The sequence below is a fragment of the Rhinolophus hipposideros genome (assembly GCF_964194185.1).
Source record: "Rhinolophus hipposideros genome assembly, chromosome: 10".
Taxonomy (NCBI): domain Eukaryota; kingdom Metazoa; phylum Chordata; class Mammalia; order Chiroptera; family Rhinolophidae; genus Rhinolophus; species Rhinolophus hipposideros.
The window spans coordinates 39,654,236-39,677,209 of record NC_138056.1 but is presented as its reverse complement, the minus strand read 5'-3'; the positions used below and the strand labels follow the sequence as shown (position 1 = coordinate 39,677,209).

Sequence of the window (22,974 nt, the reverse complement as noted above, 5' to 3'; positions counted from 1 at the left end):
GCCTCTTAAAGTAGGTGACAACGCAGTGACATAGTTTCATTCAGTTTTGGTAGAACTGAGGGAGCCTCCCTCCTGGAAAGAGCATGGAGTCTTAATGCTTCTTCTCAACAGACTATGGGCTGCTCTCATTGTCTAGTGACCCAAGTTTGCCTCAATTCAGGGGACCCAGAGGAAGGAAAGTGCACTTGGAAACTGATTCTTGGTCCTTGGTGACCTCCTGCCAGGCTGCATGTCTCTGTTCCTGCCCTAGAGCCCTACATGACAATTCTGAGGATCCAGGGATAATCAATCACTTCTTCATGAGAACACATGTAGCCAAACATGCCACGAGGAGCACCTGTTACTCACAGGCACGCAAACGTGGGTCACCAATTCTGCCTTCAGACCACACTTGCCTACCCTCTCACACTGACATTTTGCCTTAAAGTTCAGAGTGATCCTGCTGGGTTTTTTTGTCCTGTTTGTTTGTTTGTTTTTTGGCCTGAACAATTACAGGGAATCTTGGGGACCTCTCACTTATGGCCCAGATCCTTACCCCAGAGTCTTATCTTTCAAGACCTTAGACTACGGAATCATGTCCAGTCTTGTGTTCTCAGGACCATTTGACTCATCCATCCCATCAAACCAGCCCCCCTGTAAGGGTATTAGCCCCCGATCATCTATGAATTAATTTCTTTCTTTAAGAAGAGAGGCCATTGCCCATTTGGCGCCTGCCATAGCTGTTAGCCATTTGCCAAGGCTGGTGAGCAAAGATGGCGGCTGAATGTTTGTACAAGTGAGTGAGAAGGATGGCCTCACTGGGCTGGGAACTGTGGTTTAGTCCTCCTAGGTCAGAAGAGCAATGTACATTGCAAAAGGAGCTTTCTCTACTCTTGGGGGTGTTTGTTTTAGAACTGGATTTGCAGGGTTTACTCTATACATTTGCATATTAGAGGGAAGCTGGGCAGTCTTGGCTGGGTAATCTGCCTTTGTTTCATCTGGCACTGGATAGATCTCAAGGCTGCCTCCATCCTCATTGTTCTTTTCTGTGTCCCAGGGGCAGAACTAGGCAGCTTTTTGGATGGTGTCCAGCATGCATCGCAGCCTGGGGGGCTTTTAATATGCACAGTGCTGGTATGTCTCAGGGAAGCAGGGTATTGCAGGGAGAAGGTTATGGGCTTGGAGTCACACTTGGGGTCAGAACGTCAGTTACTGTGGGACCTTGGACTTCTCCGCACCTTTGTATCCTAATCTGTAGGATGGAGATGACAGCAGCTACTGCTGAGGGTGATTGGAATAATGCAACGACCTAGCCTACGATGAAAAATGCCTGAAGTATCCAGTACATATGCTCTTTCCCAAGTGGAGGAGAATTCTGGAAGAAAGCTCATTTACCCAAAGTGCATGTTGATGCCTCTCTTTCTAACAACAAAGTCACTTTTAGGTTTCTATTTCTAACAGAGCCACTTAGGAACCTCAGTGCTGCCTCCGGTGATTTAGAGTCTCCTTGAATCTCAGCAGCTCTGGTTGTGAAGGGGGTTATAAGACCCACCTTACAAGGGCCGTGAGGGTAAATATAAGTATGTGATCGGTTTCTGGCACCAGGGGACAAAAGCACAGATATGGGTTCCCACGGTGAAGTCACAGTCCCAAAGGCCTGTGTGTCTCAGCTCTGAGCATGGAATATCCAGACCCTTTCCAACAAGGAGGTTTCCATCCTTTTCCTCCCTTTCCGTTACCATTGGCATATGGCTGGGGACTCAGGTCCACCAGCCTGTCCTCTGATGTTTCTCATGTAGGGACTCCTCAGTGAGGAATGTCCTTGCAGGCCCAGGAGACGTCCTCTGGCCCTGCCTGTGGAAAGCTCTCCCTCTCATGAACCCCCAACTCTGAGGCCCTGGAAGCTTTATTCTCACCCCCACCTGCCCCATGTGAGCTTCCTGGTGCTCACAGCAGGCCAGGTGGTCACAGGTGGCCCAGCTCTGTGGAGAAGCACAGCCTGGATGCCTGAGTTCCAACCCCAAGTAGGGAAGTTACTATGGTTTGGACATAAAAGGGCCCAGGAGCCTGCTTCCTGTGCCAGTAGTGTAGAGAGGACCACGGCAGGGTCGTGACATACGGGGATGCAGACCAGAGATAAGATGGGCCAGGTTGGAGAAGGGTGAGAAAAGCTCCAACACCCAGTCAGGAACCATATTCCGAGCTGGGAGTGACAGGATTGCCTCAGGAATGCCAGTTTGTGGAGGTGCAGCCGTCTTCTGCAGCCTCTGGCGACGGTGCTTATGACAAGATACATTGCCATGTTAGTATCTGGGTTTACTCCGGGGAGAGAAGCCAGTGCGCTCGTCCTGGGTGGGTCACATCATTCTTACTCCCAGAACCCAAGCCACTGGGAGTTCCCCCAGGATAGGCCATCTAAGAGAGGAAAAGAAGTCCTAGAACATGGAAATGTGAAGCTGCACCAATGGCGGCACTTTGGACTTGTTAACTGTCTTCCAAATGCTCATCGTGCCGATAATGCATCCTACTGGGAGCCCAGTGCCATGTGAGACACAGCCCAGATTCTTTGATGACTCTCTTTGGCACCCCTGCCAGGATGGTGGTGATTTTACATCTCCCCATTTTACAGATGAGAAAGCTGAGGCTCCCAGAAGAGAATGGTGTATGTGAGATTAATCTAATATAATGTGAGATGATGGACCTCCTGAATTGTTAAACCATTCCAACATGCTCTAACTAATTAGCGGAAAAATAATTAGAATGCACAGTGAAGGAAAGTAGTGCAAAATACCCCAATTCTTTAATTTGGCAAGAATATTAAAAGATACCTAAAGGGTGGCAAAAAAAAAAAAAAGTCCCGTATTCTCCAAAATTACCAGTTCTTATAAAACTAGTGACTGGGACATGATCATTTTTAATCAAATCATCAGATTGGCCAACTTTGCCTTTGGACATACGATTCCCAGCCACATCGTAAGGTCCCCTCTTGACCAACCCTCCCCAAGTACATGTGTGACTTGCCTTCCAGTGCATGAATCTCCTTGTTGAGAACCTGTGGATCTTTCTCTGGGGTCAGTACCAGGCTGAGTTTTCTGGACGTTTCTCCATGAGTGGAGCATCTGTCCTTCTCAGGATCCCGAGAGCCTGGTAATTTCCCAGTCAACTAGAGCCGCGCTACTCAAAGAGTGGTCCACAAGCAGGTAGGGGTCTGAGGACCCAATGAGCAAGTGAGAGCAAGGTCAGACACTTGCAGGGCAAGGTGACATCGCCACACAGCCCAGTGTGTGATCATATGCCTAGTCACCCCATTGTATTGTAGTCAAAAGTATCAGGTCCCAAGGGATTAGAGGTTAAAAAGAAAAATCAAAAACTGGTCGTTCGGAACTGAGAGTGTGAGGAGCACTGAGCTCGCACAAGTCCAGCTGGTCACGTCCTGACTCTCACGGTGACAGTAATGCAGCCTGCTGTCAGGAAACAAGATAACCCGCATCCCGACAGCCATGTGCACCTTCACCCTGGTCTTTAGAGTGGGCTGCAAGGGCCCCCTCTCACCCCTTGAGACGAGTTCTCCATCACCTGGTCTCCTTGTGACCTTTCCAGGAAGTCCCTCACGCAACTCTTGGTATTAGCCACTGGGGATGCTGGGATGGTTTCCATCAGGTTGGGACGGGTATGTAGGAGACCCACTGCTGATTTCCTTAAGGATGCTTTCATTTCATTATTCTTAAGAAAGCCGCTGCCACACAGAGAGGGTACAGGTGCAAATGGGAGAAAGGAGTCTTTGGGGCCCATAATAAAAGACCAGGTGTGGTCTTCACCCTTCACCCCTGGCCAGGTGACTGGACAGTGCCCTGCTGGTAGGACAACTGAGCCAGCTCAAGACGGCAGGTGTGTTTGGGCAACACCCGCCAGCCATCTCCCAGCCCCTCTGCGTGCTTCTGGGATCGCTCCCTGAGTCAGGATTGTGCACAAGCTCAGCAGCACAAGTGCTTATTATCTAGTTGGTTAATAAGAGCTCATTAGAGACTTGTATTTAAAGCCCCAGAAAGTATAGTCTCAATCTCTGCTAACTCAGGGGAGGCAATACTTGTTCATGGGTGCTCAACATTGCCCTGGTGCCTTTGTGGAGAAGCACCACAGAGCCAGTCCACACCCCGGCCAGTGGAGGTGGCCACACAAGGGCAGTGTGGGCAGGGAGATAAATCTGACCTCCCTTTTTTATTTTGATAGAAACCCAGGAAGTGCTTAGTATTCTACAGCCCCCTCGGAGGGGCCTGTGTTGGGGGCCTCAGGGGGATGGAACATGGGGCAAACAGTGGTGTACTGTCCGGAGCCGATGCACCTGAACATTTGAAAGTAGGAGCCAAGTTTCTTGGCATTTGTGAAATCTTGAAAATGGCAGAGTATGCTTGGAAGTGGACTCCTAATCTCTCCCAGGCTGGACCAGCTTGTGGGACGGGCTGGGGGCAGGGGAGTGACGGGCCTGGCAGCTGCTTCTCCTGGGAAGGGGCAGGCTTTATAAAGTCAGGAGGTCCCATCTGTCTGAGTCATAGGATCAGACACCCCTGGCAGACGTACAGCCACATTCCCCCAGAGCCACACACGCAGTCTGAAGTGACAGATCCAAAGTTGCTGTTCGGTTGGGGCCATCTTAATGAGAAAGGGAGTGAGCGTCTCAGGGTCGTCCTTCTCCCCAGCCTGTTTGGCACTGCCTCCCATTCATGTCCCTGTGGTCCCTGTGCTTTTGCTGGAATCCAATGAGTTGGTCTCAGTTTCTGAGCATGGGCACCGCTACCAGGAGGTGGGAGCAGTGGGAGCCTCTGCTGCCATTTGCTTTGCTGTTCCCTGAACTTCCTGCTGTATATTTGGGGCTTTCGATCCTGGGATTTGATGTGGCCTTCCCAAAGTAGTCTTGGATTTAGCTTGAGGGCATTCTTCACCCACACACAGGTCCTGGGAATGGCCATCAGCCTGTGCAGAGGGCCCGGTTGCAGCACCCTCTGCTATATCTCCCAGAGGCGAGGGAGCGTCTGTCACCTCCCGCCCTCCAGGGTCATGGGGTCAGGAACAGCATTTACAGAATCTCATCCTGTGCATGTTTGTTTCCGTGCAGAGGAGACTGCAGCGTTCTCAGGTGGTTTTTCAGAACTGGTGGGGGAAGGGGGAGCCGGCTGGGTTTGTTGGGGGTGTATGTGTAATTGTGCCATGTCCGCTTAGGCTGCCAGCTCCTACCCCTTCCCTAGCTCCTTGACACATTGCAGAGGATCCAGGCACTTAGAGGCAGGCAGGCATGAGCTATGATGCCCTCAGGGGCTCAGGCATCCACACCCCGTCAGACTGTGGTCCCGGGGCCCACATGGAACCGCCCCCGCCTCACTCTGGGCTGGTGTTTCCCGGCACCAGCTCTGGGGCCCTCTGGGCACTGCCACCTGGAGCCCACAGTGGAGCTCCCTATCATGATCCCTCCACCTGCCCTAGGGGCCAGCTTCATTCCCACCCCAATCGCTCCCACCGCTCCCCATTTTACTAGAGGAGAGAACAGCTCAGTGGAGAGCTTTGTGCCTGGTCTCAGAACCGGCTCGTGGTAGAGAAGGCTCCTAACCCTTCAGTTGTCTATCTGTGAGGTCTTGGTTCCTTAGCTCGTTGTCACCTTTGCTTGGCTTCTGTGCCTCCCAGGCTTTGGAGGCTTTGGTGACACAGGTGCAAATGCACCTTTTCAGTGGTGACTGGGCCAAGCCGTCCGAGCTGTCCCAGCTGCTGATGAGAGAGGCTGTGCGGAGGTGCCCGGGTGGGGGTCAGGGAGGTGCCCAGGTGGGGGTCAGGAGGTCGAGTCAAGTCCTGAATCTTGCATTTATTTGCTAAGTGGTGGTCGGTAGCTTCTTCCTCTCTTGATTTGTTTATCCTGTCTATGCACCGAGAAACTCGATTGCCTCCTGAAAGCCCCCAGCGGATGTAGTTCTGAGTCACCTGGCCCACCCAGGGCTATGGGCTTCCATTTCTGTCCTTTGCTCCATCTCCAGAGCTCCCACTGCCTGCTCCTGCCTGGTTTTGCCTCTCCCAGGATGTCGGGTGCTGTTTGCATGTGGGTGTGGAGCCCTCTCCCACATCCAACCTGTCTGTGTTTTCCTTCTCAGTGCTAACTGGCCTTACCTTTGTCTCTGTCTCCTCTACCTCTGTTCTTGGGGTAGCTGACAGTAGGGAAAGTGTCCAGCGGAATAGGGGCCGCAGCTGAAGTCCTGGTCAATCTGTACATGAATGATCACAGACCTAAGGCCCAGGCCACCTCTCCAGACCTGGTAAGGACACACACCCCTCAGCCTTTGCCCACAGATACTGGCCCTGGCCCTTCCAAGGTACCCCTTCCCCTGGACAAGAGGGGCTGAATCAGAGCAGAGTTGGAGAGAGGCTGTATTTCTTTAAAGACAAACCTCACTAGGCTCCCTTGGGGGTGGTTGCCCAAGGCCAAGCATCTTCTCTGCTGTCTGGGGCTCTGGAGAACTCAGTGAAAAGGCCAGACAAGGCCGTCCACATAGTCAGACATCCCTTACTATCAATATTTAGTGTCTAAGCTAAGTAGCCCTTTTGCACTGGATTGAGAATTCAGAAATAGAGAAGCACCCTTTTCCTTTGATTTCTCCCCTTCTCTAAGCGAGGCCTCTCCCGCCATCCCTAGTGAGCTGAGCTGACAGTTCCTTTGGTTTCCTTTTGGCACATGCCCCTGGAATCACCCAGGTGCCCCCTGCCCTAGCCCTGGCCCTCTCCCCCCTTGCATTTAGAAAATTTACTGGCTGCCTGGTGGGCCCTGGGACACAGCTTCTCCTTTTTTGCCATTCTGTTGAACAGTTCTGATGCCAAAATCTTTCCTAACCTAAGTCAGTGACCTCCCTCGAGACCCAGGCAAACACTAACCCCTGGGACAGAGTCCTGGGGAGAGGTTCACTGGGCAGGTATATTTGCGAGGGATGCCCACTCCATTAGACCAGGAGGCATCACTCCATTCCCAAAACCTGAGTGGCCAGCTTAGGGAACAGCCCGTCCCAGGCCTACCTTATGGCTGGCCTGTGTGCCTGGACATACAATTCGCAGCAGCACCTGCAGGTTTGGGGTGTCTGTTAGGAGCATATATTCCCGCACTCATTCTTTGCTGCAGTGCCTGCAGTGACATGAACAGCAAACAGGAGCCCAGGAGGTCCCCATGATTCAGGTCAGAATTTCTAAAAGCCTAGGCCTCACATTTGAAGATGGAGTGCAAGCCCTAACACTCTGCTCTTCTCTCTCGATGCCCTGTGCCCCCCAGGAAACTATTCGAAAGGTGTTTCCTCTGAACCTGGGTGGCAGTGACACCTGTTACTTCTGTAAGAAGCGCGTGTATGTGATGGAGCGGCTTAGCGCAGAGGGCCACTTCTTCCACCGAGAGTGTTTCCGCTGCAGTGTGTGTGCTACCACCTTGCGCCTGGCCGCCTACGCCTTCGACGTTGATGAAGGTAACCCTGTTCCCCCTGGGACAGCGTTGGTCCCTCTGGAGGCTCCGGGATGCCCAACACTTCCAGGGAGTACAGTGTCTTCCTTCAGGCAACCTGTTCAGGACGGTGGGAGGGAGCTCCTCTAGAGAGAGAGGCTGCCTGTGGTGGGCAGGAGCTCCTGGGGGAAGACGAAGCTGCCAGTGCTGGTGCGTACCGGCCGTGGAGGGCACCTGCCGTGTGCCAAGAGCTTTGTGTACGTTTTCTTATTTAGTCTTACCACCTTCCATCACCCCTGTGTGGTCGAGAAACACATGCCCAGCACCGCAACACTCGCGTAATAAGGGTTCAATAAAGGATGGCATATGAATGTTATTTATAAAGTCTATATTATTAGAAAAACCATAGTAGTAACATCTGTTCTGACAAGTGGGCAATCAGAGGTGATCGATGAAGGAATTGCACTCATTGGAATGAGTGATTATTTTCCAGTTTTCAGCACTTGATATTTGCACTGTCCAATATGAGAAGCAGTATAACACAGTGCTCGTGATTTCATACCCTCAAACAAAACTTCCAGGTTCTGTCCCCTAACCTTTTGGTCCCTCAGTTTCCCCATCTGTAAAATAATAATAATACTTAGCTCATAAGGTTATTGTGAGGGTTGATGAGTTAAATCATGGAAAGTATTTAGAATAGTACCTGGTATACTGAGGCCTACATAAATTTTTCCTATTGTAATCATTATTCCCATCACTTGTTATTGTAATGGTGAGCAAAGAAAGCTTTTCTGGAAGGCGCCCAATAGTCCTGGGCAGTGGCCAGTGGCCCAGTATGTGTCTCTTCTGGGCTTTTCCTCCCCATCACTGCTGCCATCTGTTCTGAGCCTTTCCCACCCTTAGGGGTCCCAGAAAAAGAAGCCAGAAATGTTGCTGCTGTTCAGAGCTGTCCATTTTGCTGCTTGGCAACTGGCTTTGGGAAGAGACTTGGCCTCACTTTGGTTTGGGGAGTATCCGAGGGTTTCAGCCCCATCCCTGGGAGTCCCTGTGGCTGCAGCCTGACTCTAAGGCAGCAAAGTGTCCTGTACCTCATCCCAGTGCCACTTCTTTAATACAGGTGACAGAAACCACTTCCCAAGTATGAGCTGCAATGGGCTTGTTTCCATTATCAGCATTTTCTGACCTAGACAGTGGCGAGCACTTGCCTTATGTCTGCCATGTCTCTGGCTTGCAAGAGAAAAACCTTTGTGTGTGTGTATTTCTTTTTATAGGGAAGTTTTTCTGCAAGCCTCATTTCATTCACTGTAAAACCAATACTCAGCAACGAAAGAGACGGGCAGAGTTGAAGCAACAAAGAGAGGTACGTTTTGTCTTGAAAATGCTTGTGAAATGGAAGGCCCCTTGATAGGAGAAGGTTTTCAAGGGTTCTTCCATGTTAGACGAAGGTTTCTGGCCCTGGAGAGACTGAGGAAGAAGAGGGCTCTTTCCCCCCACCCCACCCCCGTGTAAAGGGTCCCTTTGCCTCAGTCTGTTCAGCTGGCCTGGGGGGGGGGGTGTCCCACCAGATGCCAGCTCCCAGGTGAGTGGCTGTGCTGGCTTCTCATGAGAAGCCCAGAAGAGCTTTCCTATCCACCAGGGATGAAACCCTATGTTCAGCCACGCAAAAGTTACTGGTCATCCCCTCATGGTCCTCCGTGTCATGTCTTTTCCCCGCACTCCCCCCATGTGACCACAGGGCAATGTTTGCAGGGATGCCTGGTATGGAGTCGACCTTTACCGTGGTTTCCAAGTCCTTTCCCCAAGTTCTTGAATGTCACCAAAGTGACAAGCCTGCTGAATGTATGGATGGCTCCTTATAGCGCCCCCTCTGGCAGCTCCTAGCAATACATTCCACTGCTTGGTTCATCACTACCACCAGCAAAGACCCACGACATAACAGCTTTTTTCCAATTACTCATTAATATAGGCTTACTGTAGAAAAATGGGTAAATAAATGACAATTTATAAAGAAAGGTAAATCACCCATCATCACTCTATCCTGAGAAAACCATAATTATTCTGTGACATTGCCTTTCAGACTTCTTTCTATGTGACTGTATTTTAACCCCGTCGCAATCCTATTGCTATAGTTTTTTATCCTTCTTTTTTCACTAACACTGTATCGAGAACAGTTTCCCACAACATTAAAAATTCTTTTGGAGCATGATTTTTGATGCCTGTAAAAAGTGGTCGGTAATTTATTTAACAAGCCCCATATTGGTGGGCGTTTATATTGTTCAATATTTTTACCTTATAAATATTTTTACATTGAACATCTCTGTGTGTACATCCTTACCTGTATTTCAAATTATTCACTTTGGATAAACCAGTAATAGGATTGTGGAGTCAAAGGACAGGTGTTTTGAAGGCTCATTGAGCCCTATAGTCAATTTGCCCCCCACCCCCAGGAAAGTCGTGCCCATGTTCAGTCCCCTGTTCAGCAGTACATGGGCGTTGAGATTATTGGGGGGTAGGAGAGGGGGCGCTGGGCCGGCCAAGTTCTATTTTTTTTTGGCTCTCTCCAGTCAGCTTCGTTTAAGGGGTCTCTGTATCATGGATTAAATACCCTCCCTTTGATCTTTCTCAGGAGGAGGGGATGTGGAAGGAGCAGGAAGCCCCTCGGCGAGACCCTCCCACGGAAAGCTCTTGCGCAGCTGCTGCCATTGGCTCACCAGCAGGCAGCCCCCCAGGTATCACCACTTCCTCCTTTAGGAAGGTGCTAAGCTGGCCTTTCATGCCATGGGGCCTGCTTCACATTCCCCGGAGCCTGCTTAACTGGATTCAGGGACTCCTGCGCGCCGCCGGCCAGCATTTCAGGGACAATGCTCACAACTACTGCTACACGTACGAGCTCCTCAGCCTCGGGCTGCCCCTCCTGTGGGTGTTCTCGGAGGTCCTGGGTTCCATGTACCGGGAGTCTGAGGAGTCCCTCCAGAGCTTCCGTGACTGGCTGCTCAGGTGCTTGCCGGTCAAGCTCCACTGACGGGCGGCCGCCCCAAAGGGCCTTCACATTTCCAGGGTAGATGGTGATGTGTTTGTAGTTAGCAAAGGCGCTGGTCAGGAAGCCTAGCGTTGTGCAATCCACAAGCCAAAGAGGTTCACATTGGCCACTTGCACCAGCTGGTGGGCTCACGGTGCTGGGGCCAGCACCACATGAAGGATTTTTTAAAAAGAATAGATTTGTACTTCTTTTATACCAAAGCGAGCCGTATTTCTAGGTTTACATTTCAATTTTTAGCTTTTAATAAGCCAAGAGAAAGCATTGTTTTTACTATGTGTGTCAATTTTTCAAAACACGGGTTTGAAGTTTATGATTGGTATTACAAACCCCTTCTACACTGCAGGCAGTTGTACCCTGTTTCCCCCAAAATAAGACCTAGCCGGAGGATCAGCTCTAATGCGTCTTTTGGAGCAAAAATTAACATAAGACCTGGTCTTATTAATATGAGACTGGGTATAATATAATATCACATAACATAACATAACATAATATAATACATAAGACCCGGTCTTATATAAGACATGGTATTATATTATATTATATTACATTAAAGACCCAGTCTTCTATAAGACCCGGTCTTATAGTAAAATAAGACCGGGCCTTATATTAATTTTTGCTCCAAAAGACGCATTAGTGCTGATCGTCCGGCTAGGTCTTATTTTGGGGGAACCATGGTAATAATCACTGCCTGCAACGTTCAGGACTTCAGCTTTTACATAAACAAAAGTGAATGTGCCATCTCCTGACCAGTGCCTTTTGATTTATGTACATGGCTACTAGTCAGGAGGAGGCAATGTTTTGCAACACGAAAGCATAATCTCTTATGAGGAAAGAGTAGGACAAAGTAGAATTAAACATACAAAAGCACATGGCAGTGTGTATTTGGCTGTTACATGTCCTCCCAGAGGGAGATAGACTTTTGCTCCCCTTTTATAATGTAAAATAGTAGCTTAAAGTTCCCTCGCATACCAAGTCACAGGCAGAAGACGTAGAACCATGGGCATGTTGAGCAGATGGCTACAAACATGCCTCTTCCCTCCCCACTAAAGAGCACTGCAGCAAAAGCCCACAGCCACCTGCCCAAGCAGGGCTCCATCAGCTGGATGCAATACCTGCTGAAGAGAAGCTGTATCAGCTGGTGGCATGGCCCAGGAGCTGGGACCCCTGGGGCTCCCAGTCAGGTCCCCAGCCCAGGCTGCAGTCTGAGCCAAGGGCACTCAGGGTCTATAATGGTCAGGCTGAGGGAAGAATCTGCCCTCTCACACCACGTCTTTTAGGACTGAGGGCATTTGTTAGCACCTCAGGGTATTATTTCTGGAAGTGTGGCCTGCCCAGTGAGCTCTGCTTACAGACATCCTGGCTGCTTAGCCACTCGGCCACCATGCATATTTGGTCAAAACAGTCAGAAACCATTTATTTTCACACTGTCCCAGCAAAGGAATGTGTCTGACCTCCAGGGAGAAGCTCCCCTGAGTCTTGATGGGCAGAGGAAGCTGGGAGTGGAAGCTGTTTATTGACGAATATAAAGAGATATGCCCTATTAAGGGCAAAAACAGTCACTGACACTACCTGCATTCTTTGCTCTGGGCGTCTGGAGGAGGCCACAGCTCCCTGCTGCTCCACTCTGCCTGGTCATGCACAGCTGCTGGTCTGGTTGAACGATGGAGAGGCTGATAGAAAAAGGTGTCTTGAGTTGCTGGGCCAGAGACAGCTCCATGCACTTGTTCCGCCAGAGGTCTCCTCTCGATTAAGTAGGATGGAGCCTGGTGTGGATTTGGAGCCAGAGCTCTTGAGGGCTTTGAGATGACAAATTTCTATAGGGTGGGAAGAAGGGGGAAGGCATGTCTACAAACACTTCCCTGAGGTCCTTGGGTCAAACTGGGCATGGCTGTGGCCAAGTCCATGGGAACTGGCCCTTCTGTCCTTGTTGGAACTGTTCTCAGTCTGATGACTTGCATTGTGTTCTTACAAATTTTTGCTGGGATTTGAATGTTCAGCATGGTGGGAGGAGCCCTTGATTCATTTTATGTTTGATTCCAGAAAGTAAATTCTCGAGGGTGTAATGTGCACACAAGCATAGCCATGCTCTTTCATTATCATCAGCTCAGGGTGGGCTGAGATGCTCTGTGGAATGCTTCATGAAGCCAAAATTGGAATCTCTGAGAATGTCACTTATGGCCATAAAGAGACTGGTTTGAATTACTCTGGTGCGACAGGGTGTGCCTGTCAGAAGCCGGAGATGTTTGTATGCCCTGAGCCTTTGAACCTTTCTGGTGGGCAGCACCAAACCCCCCATGGATCCCCAGGGGCAGGTGCCTCTAAGCCTCCACAGTGGACTCAAGAGTGAATGTGAGACACTAGAGTAAAATTGGGGCAGAGAGGAAATTGGGGGTACATGGAGCGCTGAATGGAGAGCAGTGGAGTGTTGGTGTGTGCAAGCCACACACATCCACTCTTACGCTCTTGCGGCTAAGTAGCTGGTCGCCGCCAGAAAGGTTCATCTGTCCTAAGCAAGCAGAGACTTGTTTGGGCAAGTTTTCCCTTTTTTAATGGTTGCCTTATTTTCAACTCCCATGTCTTCTCTTACTGTCAGCTGGTTTCCTTTTTCTCCCCAAACTAAATTCTTTTTTGTCTCTCTCTTTCCAACCTTACACTGTGGCCATCAGTTCATTTCAGCCTTCCAGTGCTACACCCACTTCTTGGCTGACACACTTCTGCTCTGAGGTGACTGGTTTTCTTGCCGATTTTCAGAGAGCGGGACTAACCCCTAAGCCGCTTTCCGCATCCTATCCTCCCCGCCGTGGTACTGGTTGTGCTAACTGCGAGTGTCTTGCATACTAACGGACTCATTCGGTGGCATGGTCGGTGAACAGCGCGAGGTGGTGTTTAGCTCGAAAGCCGTTTGTGATCCTACTTACCTATGAGCCGGCAGCCCAGTCTGTGCCAGGTGCATGCCCCGCCTGTCCTCTGTTCCCCTTGTGGCCTGCGCACATGCTTTTGCAGTTGCATTTCCGAAGCCGCTGACCTTCCTGGGAGGGAGAACCCTGACTGTGAGACAGTACCGTGGGGAGGGCTCTGTCACCCTTGAAAAGAACTCCTTTGTCTAGCAGCCTCTGAAAAAGCACATGCTTATAAGCATCTTCTTAAATCGGTTCCAATATAAAGATTATTAATACCATTGATCAATGATATTAGCTCTCTTTGGAGAGATTAAATGACTCTCTTCGGAGAGATTTAAAAAAGAAAAACTACTCCCAAGCTTCTTCACCAGCCTGACCCACGCTCTGTATGTTGAATGCATTATCCCAATTTCCCTAGCAAATCCTTTCCCTACTGCAGCCTGCACTGTAGATCCAAGGGTTTTGCAGTGGCTCTTCTTATCTCTCTTGGCTCATAAAGCCCCTGGTGATATAGAAGCTGCAATTAGAGTATATCATCGTCACAGGCCAGGTCATTGAGAAATGGCTCACTGCAACCCCAGGCCTGGAGCAGCCAGTTTCAATACCCGCGTGGCTCTGCTCAAAACTCAATTCTCCCCACTGACTCATTACCTAGAGCAGCAGGACGTTCAGAGTGCTTTTACAGAGAAACAGCACACCGCGTACAGTGGAGCCAGGCCTCGTGGTCTCTGGCTTCAGGTGCTGTCTGTCCTGCATGTGGCCCAGAGCCATGCCGAGCTCTCGGCGTGTGTGTACCACCCTGCATGCTGCATTACTCACTGCATCGGTGCACAGCCCAGCCAGAACGAAGTCATTGCTCTTGTCTTATCTTCTCTTGCAGAGTCTCCCTCCCTTTATAGAATGGCAACCAAAGAGTGCCCTCCTCCCCTCTCAGCCTCCTCTGTAGCTAGCCTCCCCCATTTCATGGAAATGCATGTTTGTGACCTTTGGTAGTCATTCACAGTGCCACATGGAACCCTGTATTTTGCACACAGCAAACAATGTTTAGTTTTATTTATGGTATTTGATGCTGTAAATGAAAATAAATATGGTTCTTTATAAAGCTCATTGTTTCCTCTCTTCTTTGCCATGGAAGCTGCTCAAACCTGAAACACGGATTGGTTGAGGGGGTCAGTCTTCCCTAAACTGCTGGCGGGACTTGCACTTGTGGTGACGTGGGGCTCTCTGGGGCTGTGCTGGGCACTCAAAGGAAATATTACCCAAGGGTAATATTTGGAAAACGTCACCAATGCTCCTGGGCCAGGCTTTGGGGTCTCTTTCTTGAAAACTCATGGTACTTTCTGTTCTAGATCCCGGACCTAGCTGGTGAGGGTCAGTGTCACCCCAGCTGTTGCACCCATTTCCCCCATCATCCAAGCCATGGACCTATAGGAGAGCTTTGCTTAGGAACCGTGCACTAATTTAGGTTCCTATATAACAAAGGTTGCTCTTGCAAGTGCCATGCTGATCCCGCTGAGTGATGGGTAAAAGGTAAGGAGGAAGGACTGGACATTGATTTCAGGATGGCGGCGAACCTGGCAGGTGTGGGCATCCAGATGGAGAGCCATTTGTGATCCTAAGAGACCTGTTCTGCCAGCAAAGGCTCTAGTCACTCAGTGCCTTAGGCTGCAAGGCTCTGCTCACAGGTGCGGCAGACTCTGGCTCAACTACAGGCTGTCCTTAAGGGAAGCCCCTCTTGCCTCCAGAAGTCTGGTCCTCAGCCTCCCCGGGATGGGATGTCTGCTCTTGCCAGGCTGGATGTAGCTAGGCTTCTGACACTGGTATGAAAGCTCATCTGTGCACTTCACAAGGGCTCTTGCCTCTCCAATGGGGTATTTCTGGGCCCTGGGCCTCTCCTCCCAGCTGTGGGCATCTGGAACTGCCCTCAGAGCTGCTTGGGGTCATGACCAGGGGTCTGCACTCTTATCCAGGTGAGATACTCTTCCCCTTTCATGAAAGGAAAGGCGCTCGGGAGTGAGGTCAGAAGCTGGGCTAGGCAAGTGACTCATTCTTTTATTCATTGAGCTGTTCAAGTATTGTGGAATGCCTACCACGCTCTGGGCATATTCTAGGTCCTAGGGACGCAGCGATGAACCGCACAAAGTCCCTGCCCCTCCCTACGTCGTGGACTGTACGCGTATGGGTCTCCGTGTTGTGTTCTGGACTTGATTTGTCTTGTTCATTTGTACGTGCATTCATTTGTTACCTAATCCTTACTGAGCGTCTGTGGTGTGCTGGGTATGTAGCAGGGAATGAAACAAACGAACGTTTCTTGCTTTGATGGAGCTCATAGTTTGGTTTTGATTTTTTGATTTGAAGTTGGGTTAAAGCAACATTTTCCAAAGTGTGGCAATGGAATGCTAGCTCCTAGAGATGCTTTGTGAATAAAGGGTTCCATAGTCACAGAATTTGCGAAATGTTTTATCCTCATCATGCCAGTTCTCCCAAACCTTAGAGATCCACAGTTTGATTAGCATGTTCAAGTTTCTGAGGAATTCTCCAGTCAAGAAGCTTAATTAACTTTGCCCGAGTAGGGTTTCCCTTACCTATTTGAAATGAGTGTTTTGTTTGTTTGGGGGTCGTTTTTTGTGTTGCACATTACATTCTGCATTAAGTGTTTGGTAGAATATTCTTTATTCCAGGAACACTGGGTTAAAGACTTAAAATCAAAAAAGTAAAATAATGGAATTAAATAGGATTAACTATTGATTGGATCACAGGGTAGGAGGTTTCTAAGCTTTAAAACCTGTGACAGAAAAATATTACAGAGGAAAACCATGACATAAATCTACCTACATTTAAAAAACTTAAAGTATAACAATAAAATGAAAATATTCAATAGAAAGTCAGAATGGAGAAGAATCTGAATTCGATGTGATGATGAAGACATTCGTTGCTACGGCGTTTAACACGTCCGTGCAGAGCAGGTGTTTCCAGGCACCTTACACTGTGTAGGGGATTGGTTAATATTTGTTGATTAAAGACTCAACGATAAATGGACAAAAGCCATGCATAGACAGTTCACACTTAAGCACTTCTTAAAAGTAAATGCTAAAATGAAAAAGCAAGCATTTACAAAAATGTTCTTACTTGGCTTTCAAAGGAATATACATGAATTAGACTGTACCCACTGAATTCGTAAAGAAAAAATGTACTAGATTGTTAAAAAAAAAATGTATGAACTTAGTAACTAGTATTGAGTAAAAATAAACGGGGGCAATGTTTTCTGGAAAGCAAGATGGCAACAATTATTAAGATCCATAAAAGGGCTCTGACCTCTTGGTCCAGTAATCCTACCCCAGGGAACTGATCCTAAAGAAATCATCCAGCCAAAGAAACAAATCTCCGTGCAACTGGAATATTAAACAGAGTAAGTGGGACAAGCAGAGTGGGTGGGCTGTTTATTTCTGTGAACTCATTCACTTTTGCAACTTTTTCTTTAATTCCTTAAATAAGTAAAAGCAGTGACTCTTCTTTTCCTGCCCCGGGGCCAGCTGTTATTGACAGAGTGTTTCCTCTGTGCCAGGCACGGGGCCAAGCACTTCATGTGCTACCCCTCGGACACCCTTCACCTCCTTGTGGCAACCTTGACGTTGGTGCTGATATTAAAGAAGTTCATTGATATCAGGGAAGTGATTAGAGCAGCATCTTCAACTGTAAAGGAACAGAGAGTCTCATGGGCCCAGGCCAAGAGTCAGGTGCTGTTCTCAGGAGAGCCTTGGCCCATGGGAAGAGCCCAGAACATGGCCAAAGACCCTTTGTACTGACTCAGTGGCATCGGACAAGCCCCCTCTGTCACTTGGGGCTCACAATGATGCCTCAGGCATAGTGTTTTGTGCAGCAGGAATGCCCTGAGGGAGACTTTCTTCAGGCATTCTAGATCAGCTGGGGCTCAGAGCTCCGGATGGTTCATCTTTAGATTGGGGACTAAACAGAGGTCTCAGTACACACTGGGTGGCAACATCGATTTTTCTCTAGTTTTCTGATTACCGCAGCCTCTTGAAGGTAACTGGTCACCTCCGTTAGATACCGCGGCCTCAGCTCTGGCACCGCCATCCCTCCTGTCACCTGCCAACAGCAGTTTTAGTTTCCCTTTAGTTTTGCAGTGAACTCAGCTTGATGTGGACTGGCTCCCATGGCCTAGACCTGCTCCCCTGCTCTCTCACACACTGTGTCCAGCTGACCTCCTTGACCTCCTTGAACGCCAGGCAGACTCTGTCTTAGCGCCTTTGCACTGGCTGTTCCCTCTGCCAGGAACACCCTTCCTCAGCGTCTATATGGTTGGTTTATTCAAATCTTTGTTCCCCTGTCTCCCTCCCAGTGAGATCCACATTTAACACTGCAGTCTGCAGCCCCACTCTTCTGATCCCTTTTTCCCAACTATACAGTATTTCCATACGCATATTATATAATTCATTTATTAATCATGTGCATTGTTTGTTTATGTTTTCCCACTTGCTAGGACGCAAGCTCCTCAAGGGCAGGGATCTTTGTTTCTTTTGAACACTCATTTCCCCAACAGGTAACATAGCACTTGGCACACAGTGGGTCCTCAATAAATACTTGTAGAATTAAAGGAATGTCAGGCCCTGCCTTCTGGCCTGGACCTCAGACTGGGGGTCTGCAGTTGGCTTGGGCTAGGAAAGATCTTGCTGGCGTCGGTTCATGGCACAGGAGGAAGTACCTGAAAGAAACGTATGACGCTGTGAGTCCTGTTGCCTCCACAGAGTCCTTTGACTGAGTGGGGAAGAGAGTTTTGATTTTGCTTCCATTTTGCCTTCCAAAGGGCACGATCTTCAGTTTCCTACTCTGTAAAATAACGATACACAGGACAACAGGTTGCTCTGTTGTCTCCCTGGGTTCTGGGGGAGAGTGGACGGGTTTCTAGGCTTGGGTAGAAATAGGAACAATTTCACCAGCAGAACAAGGGAGGGGACTTCACCTGACTGCAGCCCCGGCCTAGACAGAAATGGGCCTGAGGGCATGGCTGCTGGGAGTGGCCTTGCAAGGACAGGCACTTCCCCAGACACCACAAGGCCTGGTTCTGCCTCTTGAGTCTCATCTTTCGCCCCGGAGCAGGTGTCTGGCCTGAGCACTGACAGGAAACTGAGAGTGGAGCTGAGCAGCTCTGAGCAACCCTGCTTCCCTCAGGGAGGCCAGGGGCAGCTGGCCTGGGAGGTGCTGGATTGTTGTCATCCCACACCTTGTGTACCTCCGCCCCTGGCAGCCCCCAGACCCACAGCAGTCCTGGATTCTCCCCGTTATCTGACCGCAGATAACTTAATACAAAGTCTAGGACAAAGAGCAGCCAGGCCTGAGCCAGGCAGTACAGGTGACCATCCTGGTCCCTCACCTGGGGCTGCTCTGTGTCCCAGCAGCAGCGAATCCAGCTGACTCACTGCACAGCCCTGGCTGAGTTGTTCTCTGGACTCCACGTTCTTCCATTCATGCGACAAAGATGATAATACTGTCCTTTCAGGTTGCTGAGATGTTAGAGGTGATGGACATGAAGTGCTAAGCGGGCACGTGGGCGTTGGATGATCAGCTGGTATTGCTCTTACTGCCTTTAGATTACTTCTGTTACTAGCACTCGTGCCACTGGAACTAGCACTGCTGGTATGTGCGTGTGGGCACGAGCCCTCGGGAATGAAAAGAGCTGATTGGAAGTAGAAGCTTGATGCCTGGCACTGAACCCCAGAGACTCAGCTGTAGCCTGTGGCCCAGGACTTGGGGGGCAGAAGGAGGGATGTCCTCCTTTGGGGCCTTTGCCTGGGCAAGGTGGTGACCCGAAGAAGCATCAGCTTCTTTTCTACAAAGTCCTCACCTCCCAGTGCCCCCGAGCCCCTGCACTTGCCCCACTGGCAGCAAGGCTGGCCGCGGCCCTGTAGTACTGAGGGATCCTCAGGCAGCCATGTCCCCATCCCTCCAGAAGCCCAGGAAGCCGCTCTGAGCCCTCACCCTGTTCCTGGGTGAGCAAAGCCAACTCTCTAGGAGGAGGAAGGAGAGAAGCGGACCTAGGGGGTGTTCCTTGCAGGTGTGCCTCGTTCCTGAGGTTTGGGGGACACAGGTCTGGTGCCAGTGTAGCCCGGCACAGATCTCTGCCTGCAGCTGCTCCATCCTGCCAGGCTACTCCCTCACTTTCCTCTTCTCCGGGTGCACGTTCTCGGCCTATATGTCTCCTCACTGGTCTCCCTCCCCACGCCTTGTGGGTCCTCCAGCCTGCCTTCCACTCTGCAGCTGGAGCAATCTTTCTAGGAAGGAAATCTGACAATGCCCGTCCCCTTCTTCCAGCCCTTCTGTGCTTGTTCTTGGAGTGAAACCCACTCTTCACCTTGCCATTCGAGGCCCTTTTTGGTTGAGGTCAATGCCATCATGTCCCGCTGGTTTCTTTCATGTACCCTCCTGCGCTCCAGTCGCAGGGGCTTATTTTCTGTTCCCATGCAGCTGGCAGTGCTTCCCCACGTTGCTTTTGCTCACAGATGTCCACTCCCTGGACGTCTCCCTTCTCTGTTTGTTCAAATGCTGCTCATCCTCAAGCCCTTGTTAAAATGGTGCTTTCAAATGAAAGCACTTACTGGACTGAAGTCAGACCAGCCTCCTCTTCTGCCTTGTGTCAGCCTCGTGCTTAGATGGTCTACCTTCTATTGTCGATATTTGTAAACATGCCTAATCTGCCCTGTAGGACAGAAAGAGATCCTTGAAGGCAGAGACCGTGCCTGATTCATCTCCAAATCTACAGCATGGGCCTGGATCAGTACCATCTGTCGATAAATATTTGTACATTTATCGCAAAGCACACATACCTGTACTCAGACATAAGCCAGGTATAGAATCAGGTCTCTGCTACAGTGATTCTGTGTAACAAGCCTCCGAAATTTCAGTGGCTTGTAGCATTTCTTTTCCTTCTTGATGGGTCTGTTGACTGGGTGCCCCTGCTTAAAGCTGCAGGTCTGAGGGTGGGCTGGGCTCCCGTGGATTTGGCCAGGCCAGGCTTCAGGTCACAGGTTGGCTCCAGCTCTGTTCCATGTGCCCGCAATTGGGGACCAATATGTACCAGGGCAGTGGCCATCTGGGACAAGCTCTTCTTATGGCAAACCAGCAGGAGTGTGAGTGGACAAGCCAAACAGCTATGTCATTTATAGCTACCAATCACATTGCATCCACTAATTTCCACTGGTTAAAGCAAGCTTCAGGGTGATGCCTCATGTCAATTGGAAAGGGAGACACACCCCACCTACTCTAGTGGGAAGGACTGCAAGGTCACAGGACAACACAACTCTGCTACGGGGAGGGAGTGGAGGAACAGGGACATATTCCAGCCCCTACTAGCAGCCTGCCCAAGCCTCTGGAGGAGGACCAGGTGCCCTGCGGGGCTGTACATGCCCACCATCTCTCTAGACCCTCTTCTCCTTTCAGCAGATGAGCCAACCTCCCCCAAGAAGCCCAAGAGTGTCCCGGAGCCAAAGACCAGTGATGTGGAAGGTGGAGTCACCTCTCCCCTGCCTTCCGAGTGGACCTCAGTGAGGATCAGTCCTGGAGAGGATGTGGTTGGGCAGGACGTGCTGGCTGTGTGTGTCCTGGTCACCAGCGATGACAGCAGGTATGCTCAAGCCGTCGCAGGATGAGGGCAGAATGGCTTGGGCAAGGGGGCCAGCATTCAGGAGCTGGTCTTCTGTCTGCTCACTTGCAGTATGACCTCTTTCTGCCTCCATTTCCTCATCTGTAAAATGGGGACAATTCTAGCACCTGTCTCAAAGGGAGTTGTAAGATCAAAAGCTTAATACATAAACTGTAGAACAACACAAACTAGTTTAAATAACAAAGCAAGTACATCGGTTCATCTGATGGGGAAGTGCAAGGGTGGTACTCACTTCAAGTGAAGTTGGAGCCAGAGATGCAAATAGCTGTTGTCTCTCTGCGCTCAGATTACAGCACACAGAGAGGCTGTCTCCATGTGGAACTCTGGTTAATGAGGGCCTCAGCACACATTCATGAATGGATGTCTATATGTCAAGATTTCAAGGCAGGGTTCCAACTGTTCCCACCCATGTCACATGCCCACCTCTAGGGCTAATTGGTGAACAGGGCTGGTATACCATGACCAGTGGGGCTGGGCGGCCTGATGGGTAGTTCACCAAAGCATGCAGGGGGCAATAGGCAGAGACCTCATATAAAGAAGCATGCTGGGCTTAGAGAGAGAGAGTAAATATTAATGTATTCACTAAAATGTCACTGCCCGTCAGGTTCTGTGCTTTGTCACCCGGGACTGTGCTTGCAATGTCCCCACTACCTAGCACACCCTGTTTCCACTTCCCCTGCCACTTAAGTTCCTGCCAGTCATTTGAGACCCAGGTTAAATATTCCCACTCCCCCATCCCCCAGGTAGTCTTTTCCATTCCCCCCTCCAAACCCAGGGGAGGCAAGCAGAATTTAAATGCCTGAAGGTTAGGACCAGATCCCTAAAGATGCGCTCATTTTACCCCGGAGAGCGTACGAGTTATGTCTGGATACGGTTGAAGGTGAGAGGACCAGCCTTCACACCAATACTTCACACATATGCTGGGCTTCTTTCTCCTGCTCTGACCCACACTTGTATTCACTTGTTAAGGTTGCCATAAAGTACCACAGACTAGGTGGCTTAAACAACAGAGATTTGTTTTCTCAGTTCTGGAAGCTGGAAGTCTGAGATCAAGATGTCAGCAGGGTTGGTTCCTTCTGAGGGTGTGAGGGAAGGATCTGTTCCAGGCTCCTCTCCTGGGTTTATATTTAGATAGCTGTCTTCATGTTCACATGGCATTTTCTTACTATACCGGTCTGTCTCCTAATTTCCTCTTCTTGTAAGGACAACAGTCATATTGGATTTAGGTCCACCCTAGTGACTTCATTTTAACTTATTTACCTTTTTAAAGACCCTGTCTCTAAGTGCAGTCATATTCTGAGGTAGTAGGGCTCAGGACTTAATATGAATTGTAGGGAACAGAGCTCAGCTCATAACAAAGCCTGAGGCTGGTGCTGAATACAGAGGTAACTAAACCACTTCCCTTGGCCCAGAACCCTGTGGTCTGCTGGCCGCAGTGGTGGGCAGAGCACAGTGTGGGTGTGGGGGGTGAATTGCAGGGCTCCTCACTCACGCACTCTCCCTTCCTTGCTTCCTTCCAGCTCTGAGGTAGAGTTGGACTGCGGCAGCGGTGAGGACTCTGGTGAAGAGACACCCCAGCAACCGGAACCCCCACTCCTGCAGAAGCCCCTCACCAGGCACACCTCCCTGAGGGAGGCCCTGACCACGGCAATCTCTCCACAGTGCCCTGAGGAACCCAGAGCTCTGCATGGTGAGCAGAGAGCTTGGCTGAGCAAGAGACAGGCCTGCTTGATCCTGAGACATAGGAGGGAGTAGAGAGCCCCACAGCCAGTTTTTCCTCACGGAGGACCAGGTGGGAGGAGGTCTTACCCTCAGGTTTGGAAGCAGTGGGGCTGGGACTTTTGAGGGTTGGGATGCAAGTTGGGGTGAAGGGGCTGGACCCAGGCCCGGCCTCCATCTCTGTGAAAAGCTTTGGAAT

General features: G+C 50.0%; 1 protein-coding gene across 4 annotated transcripts in view; it reads left to right on the top strand.

The window, feature by feature from the left end:
• Nucleotides 1-22,974, top strand: part of MICAL2 (microtubule associated monooxygenase, calponin and LIM domain containing 2) — a 207,279-nt gene that overhangs the window by 126,538 nt on the left and 57,767 nt on the right. For 3 of the 4 annotated variants that reach the window (XM_081063540.1, XM_081063538.1, XM_081063539.1), the window contains 6 exons: nucleotides 6,168-6,275; nucleotides 7,277-7,463; nucleotides 8,710-8,798; nucleotides 10,065-10,167; nucleotides 13,145-13,202; nucleotides 14,259-14,483. In XM_081063540.1, the coding sequence (XP_080919666.1) occupies nucleotides 6,168-6,275; nucleotides 7,277-7,463; nucleotides 8,710-8,798; nucleotides 10,065-10,167; nucleotides 13,145-13,185 (528 nt within the window). In that variant the 3' untranslated portion in view covers nucleotides 13,186-13,202; nucleotides 14,259-14,483. Of the gene's footprint in view, nucleotides 1-6,167; nucleotides 6,276-7,276; nucleotides 7,464-8,709; nucleotides 8,799-10,064; nucleotides 10,168-13,144; nucleotides 13,203-14,258; nucleotides 14,484-20,836; nucleotides 21,018-22,576; nucleotides 22,747-22,974 lie in introns of those variants that run through there. The other variant, XM_081063541.1, reaches the window with a different exon arrangement.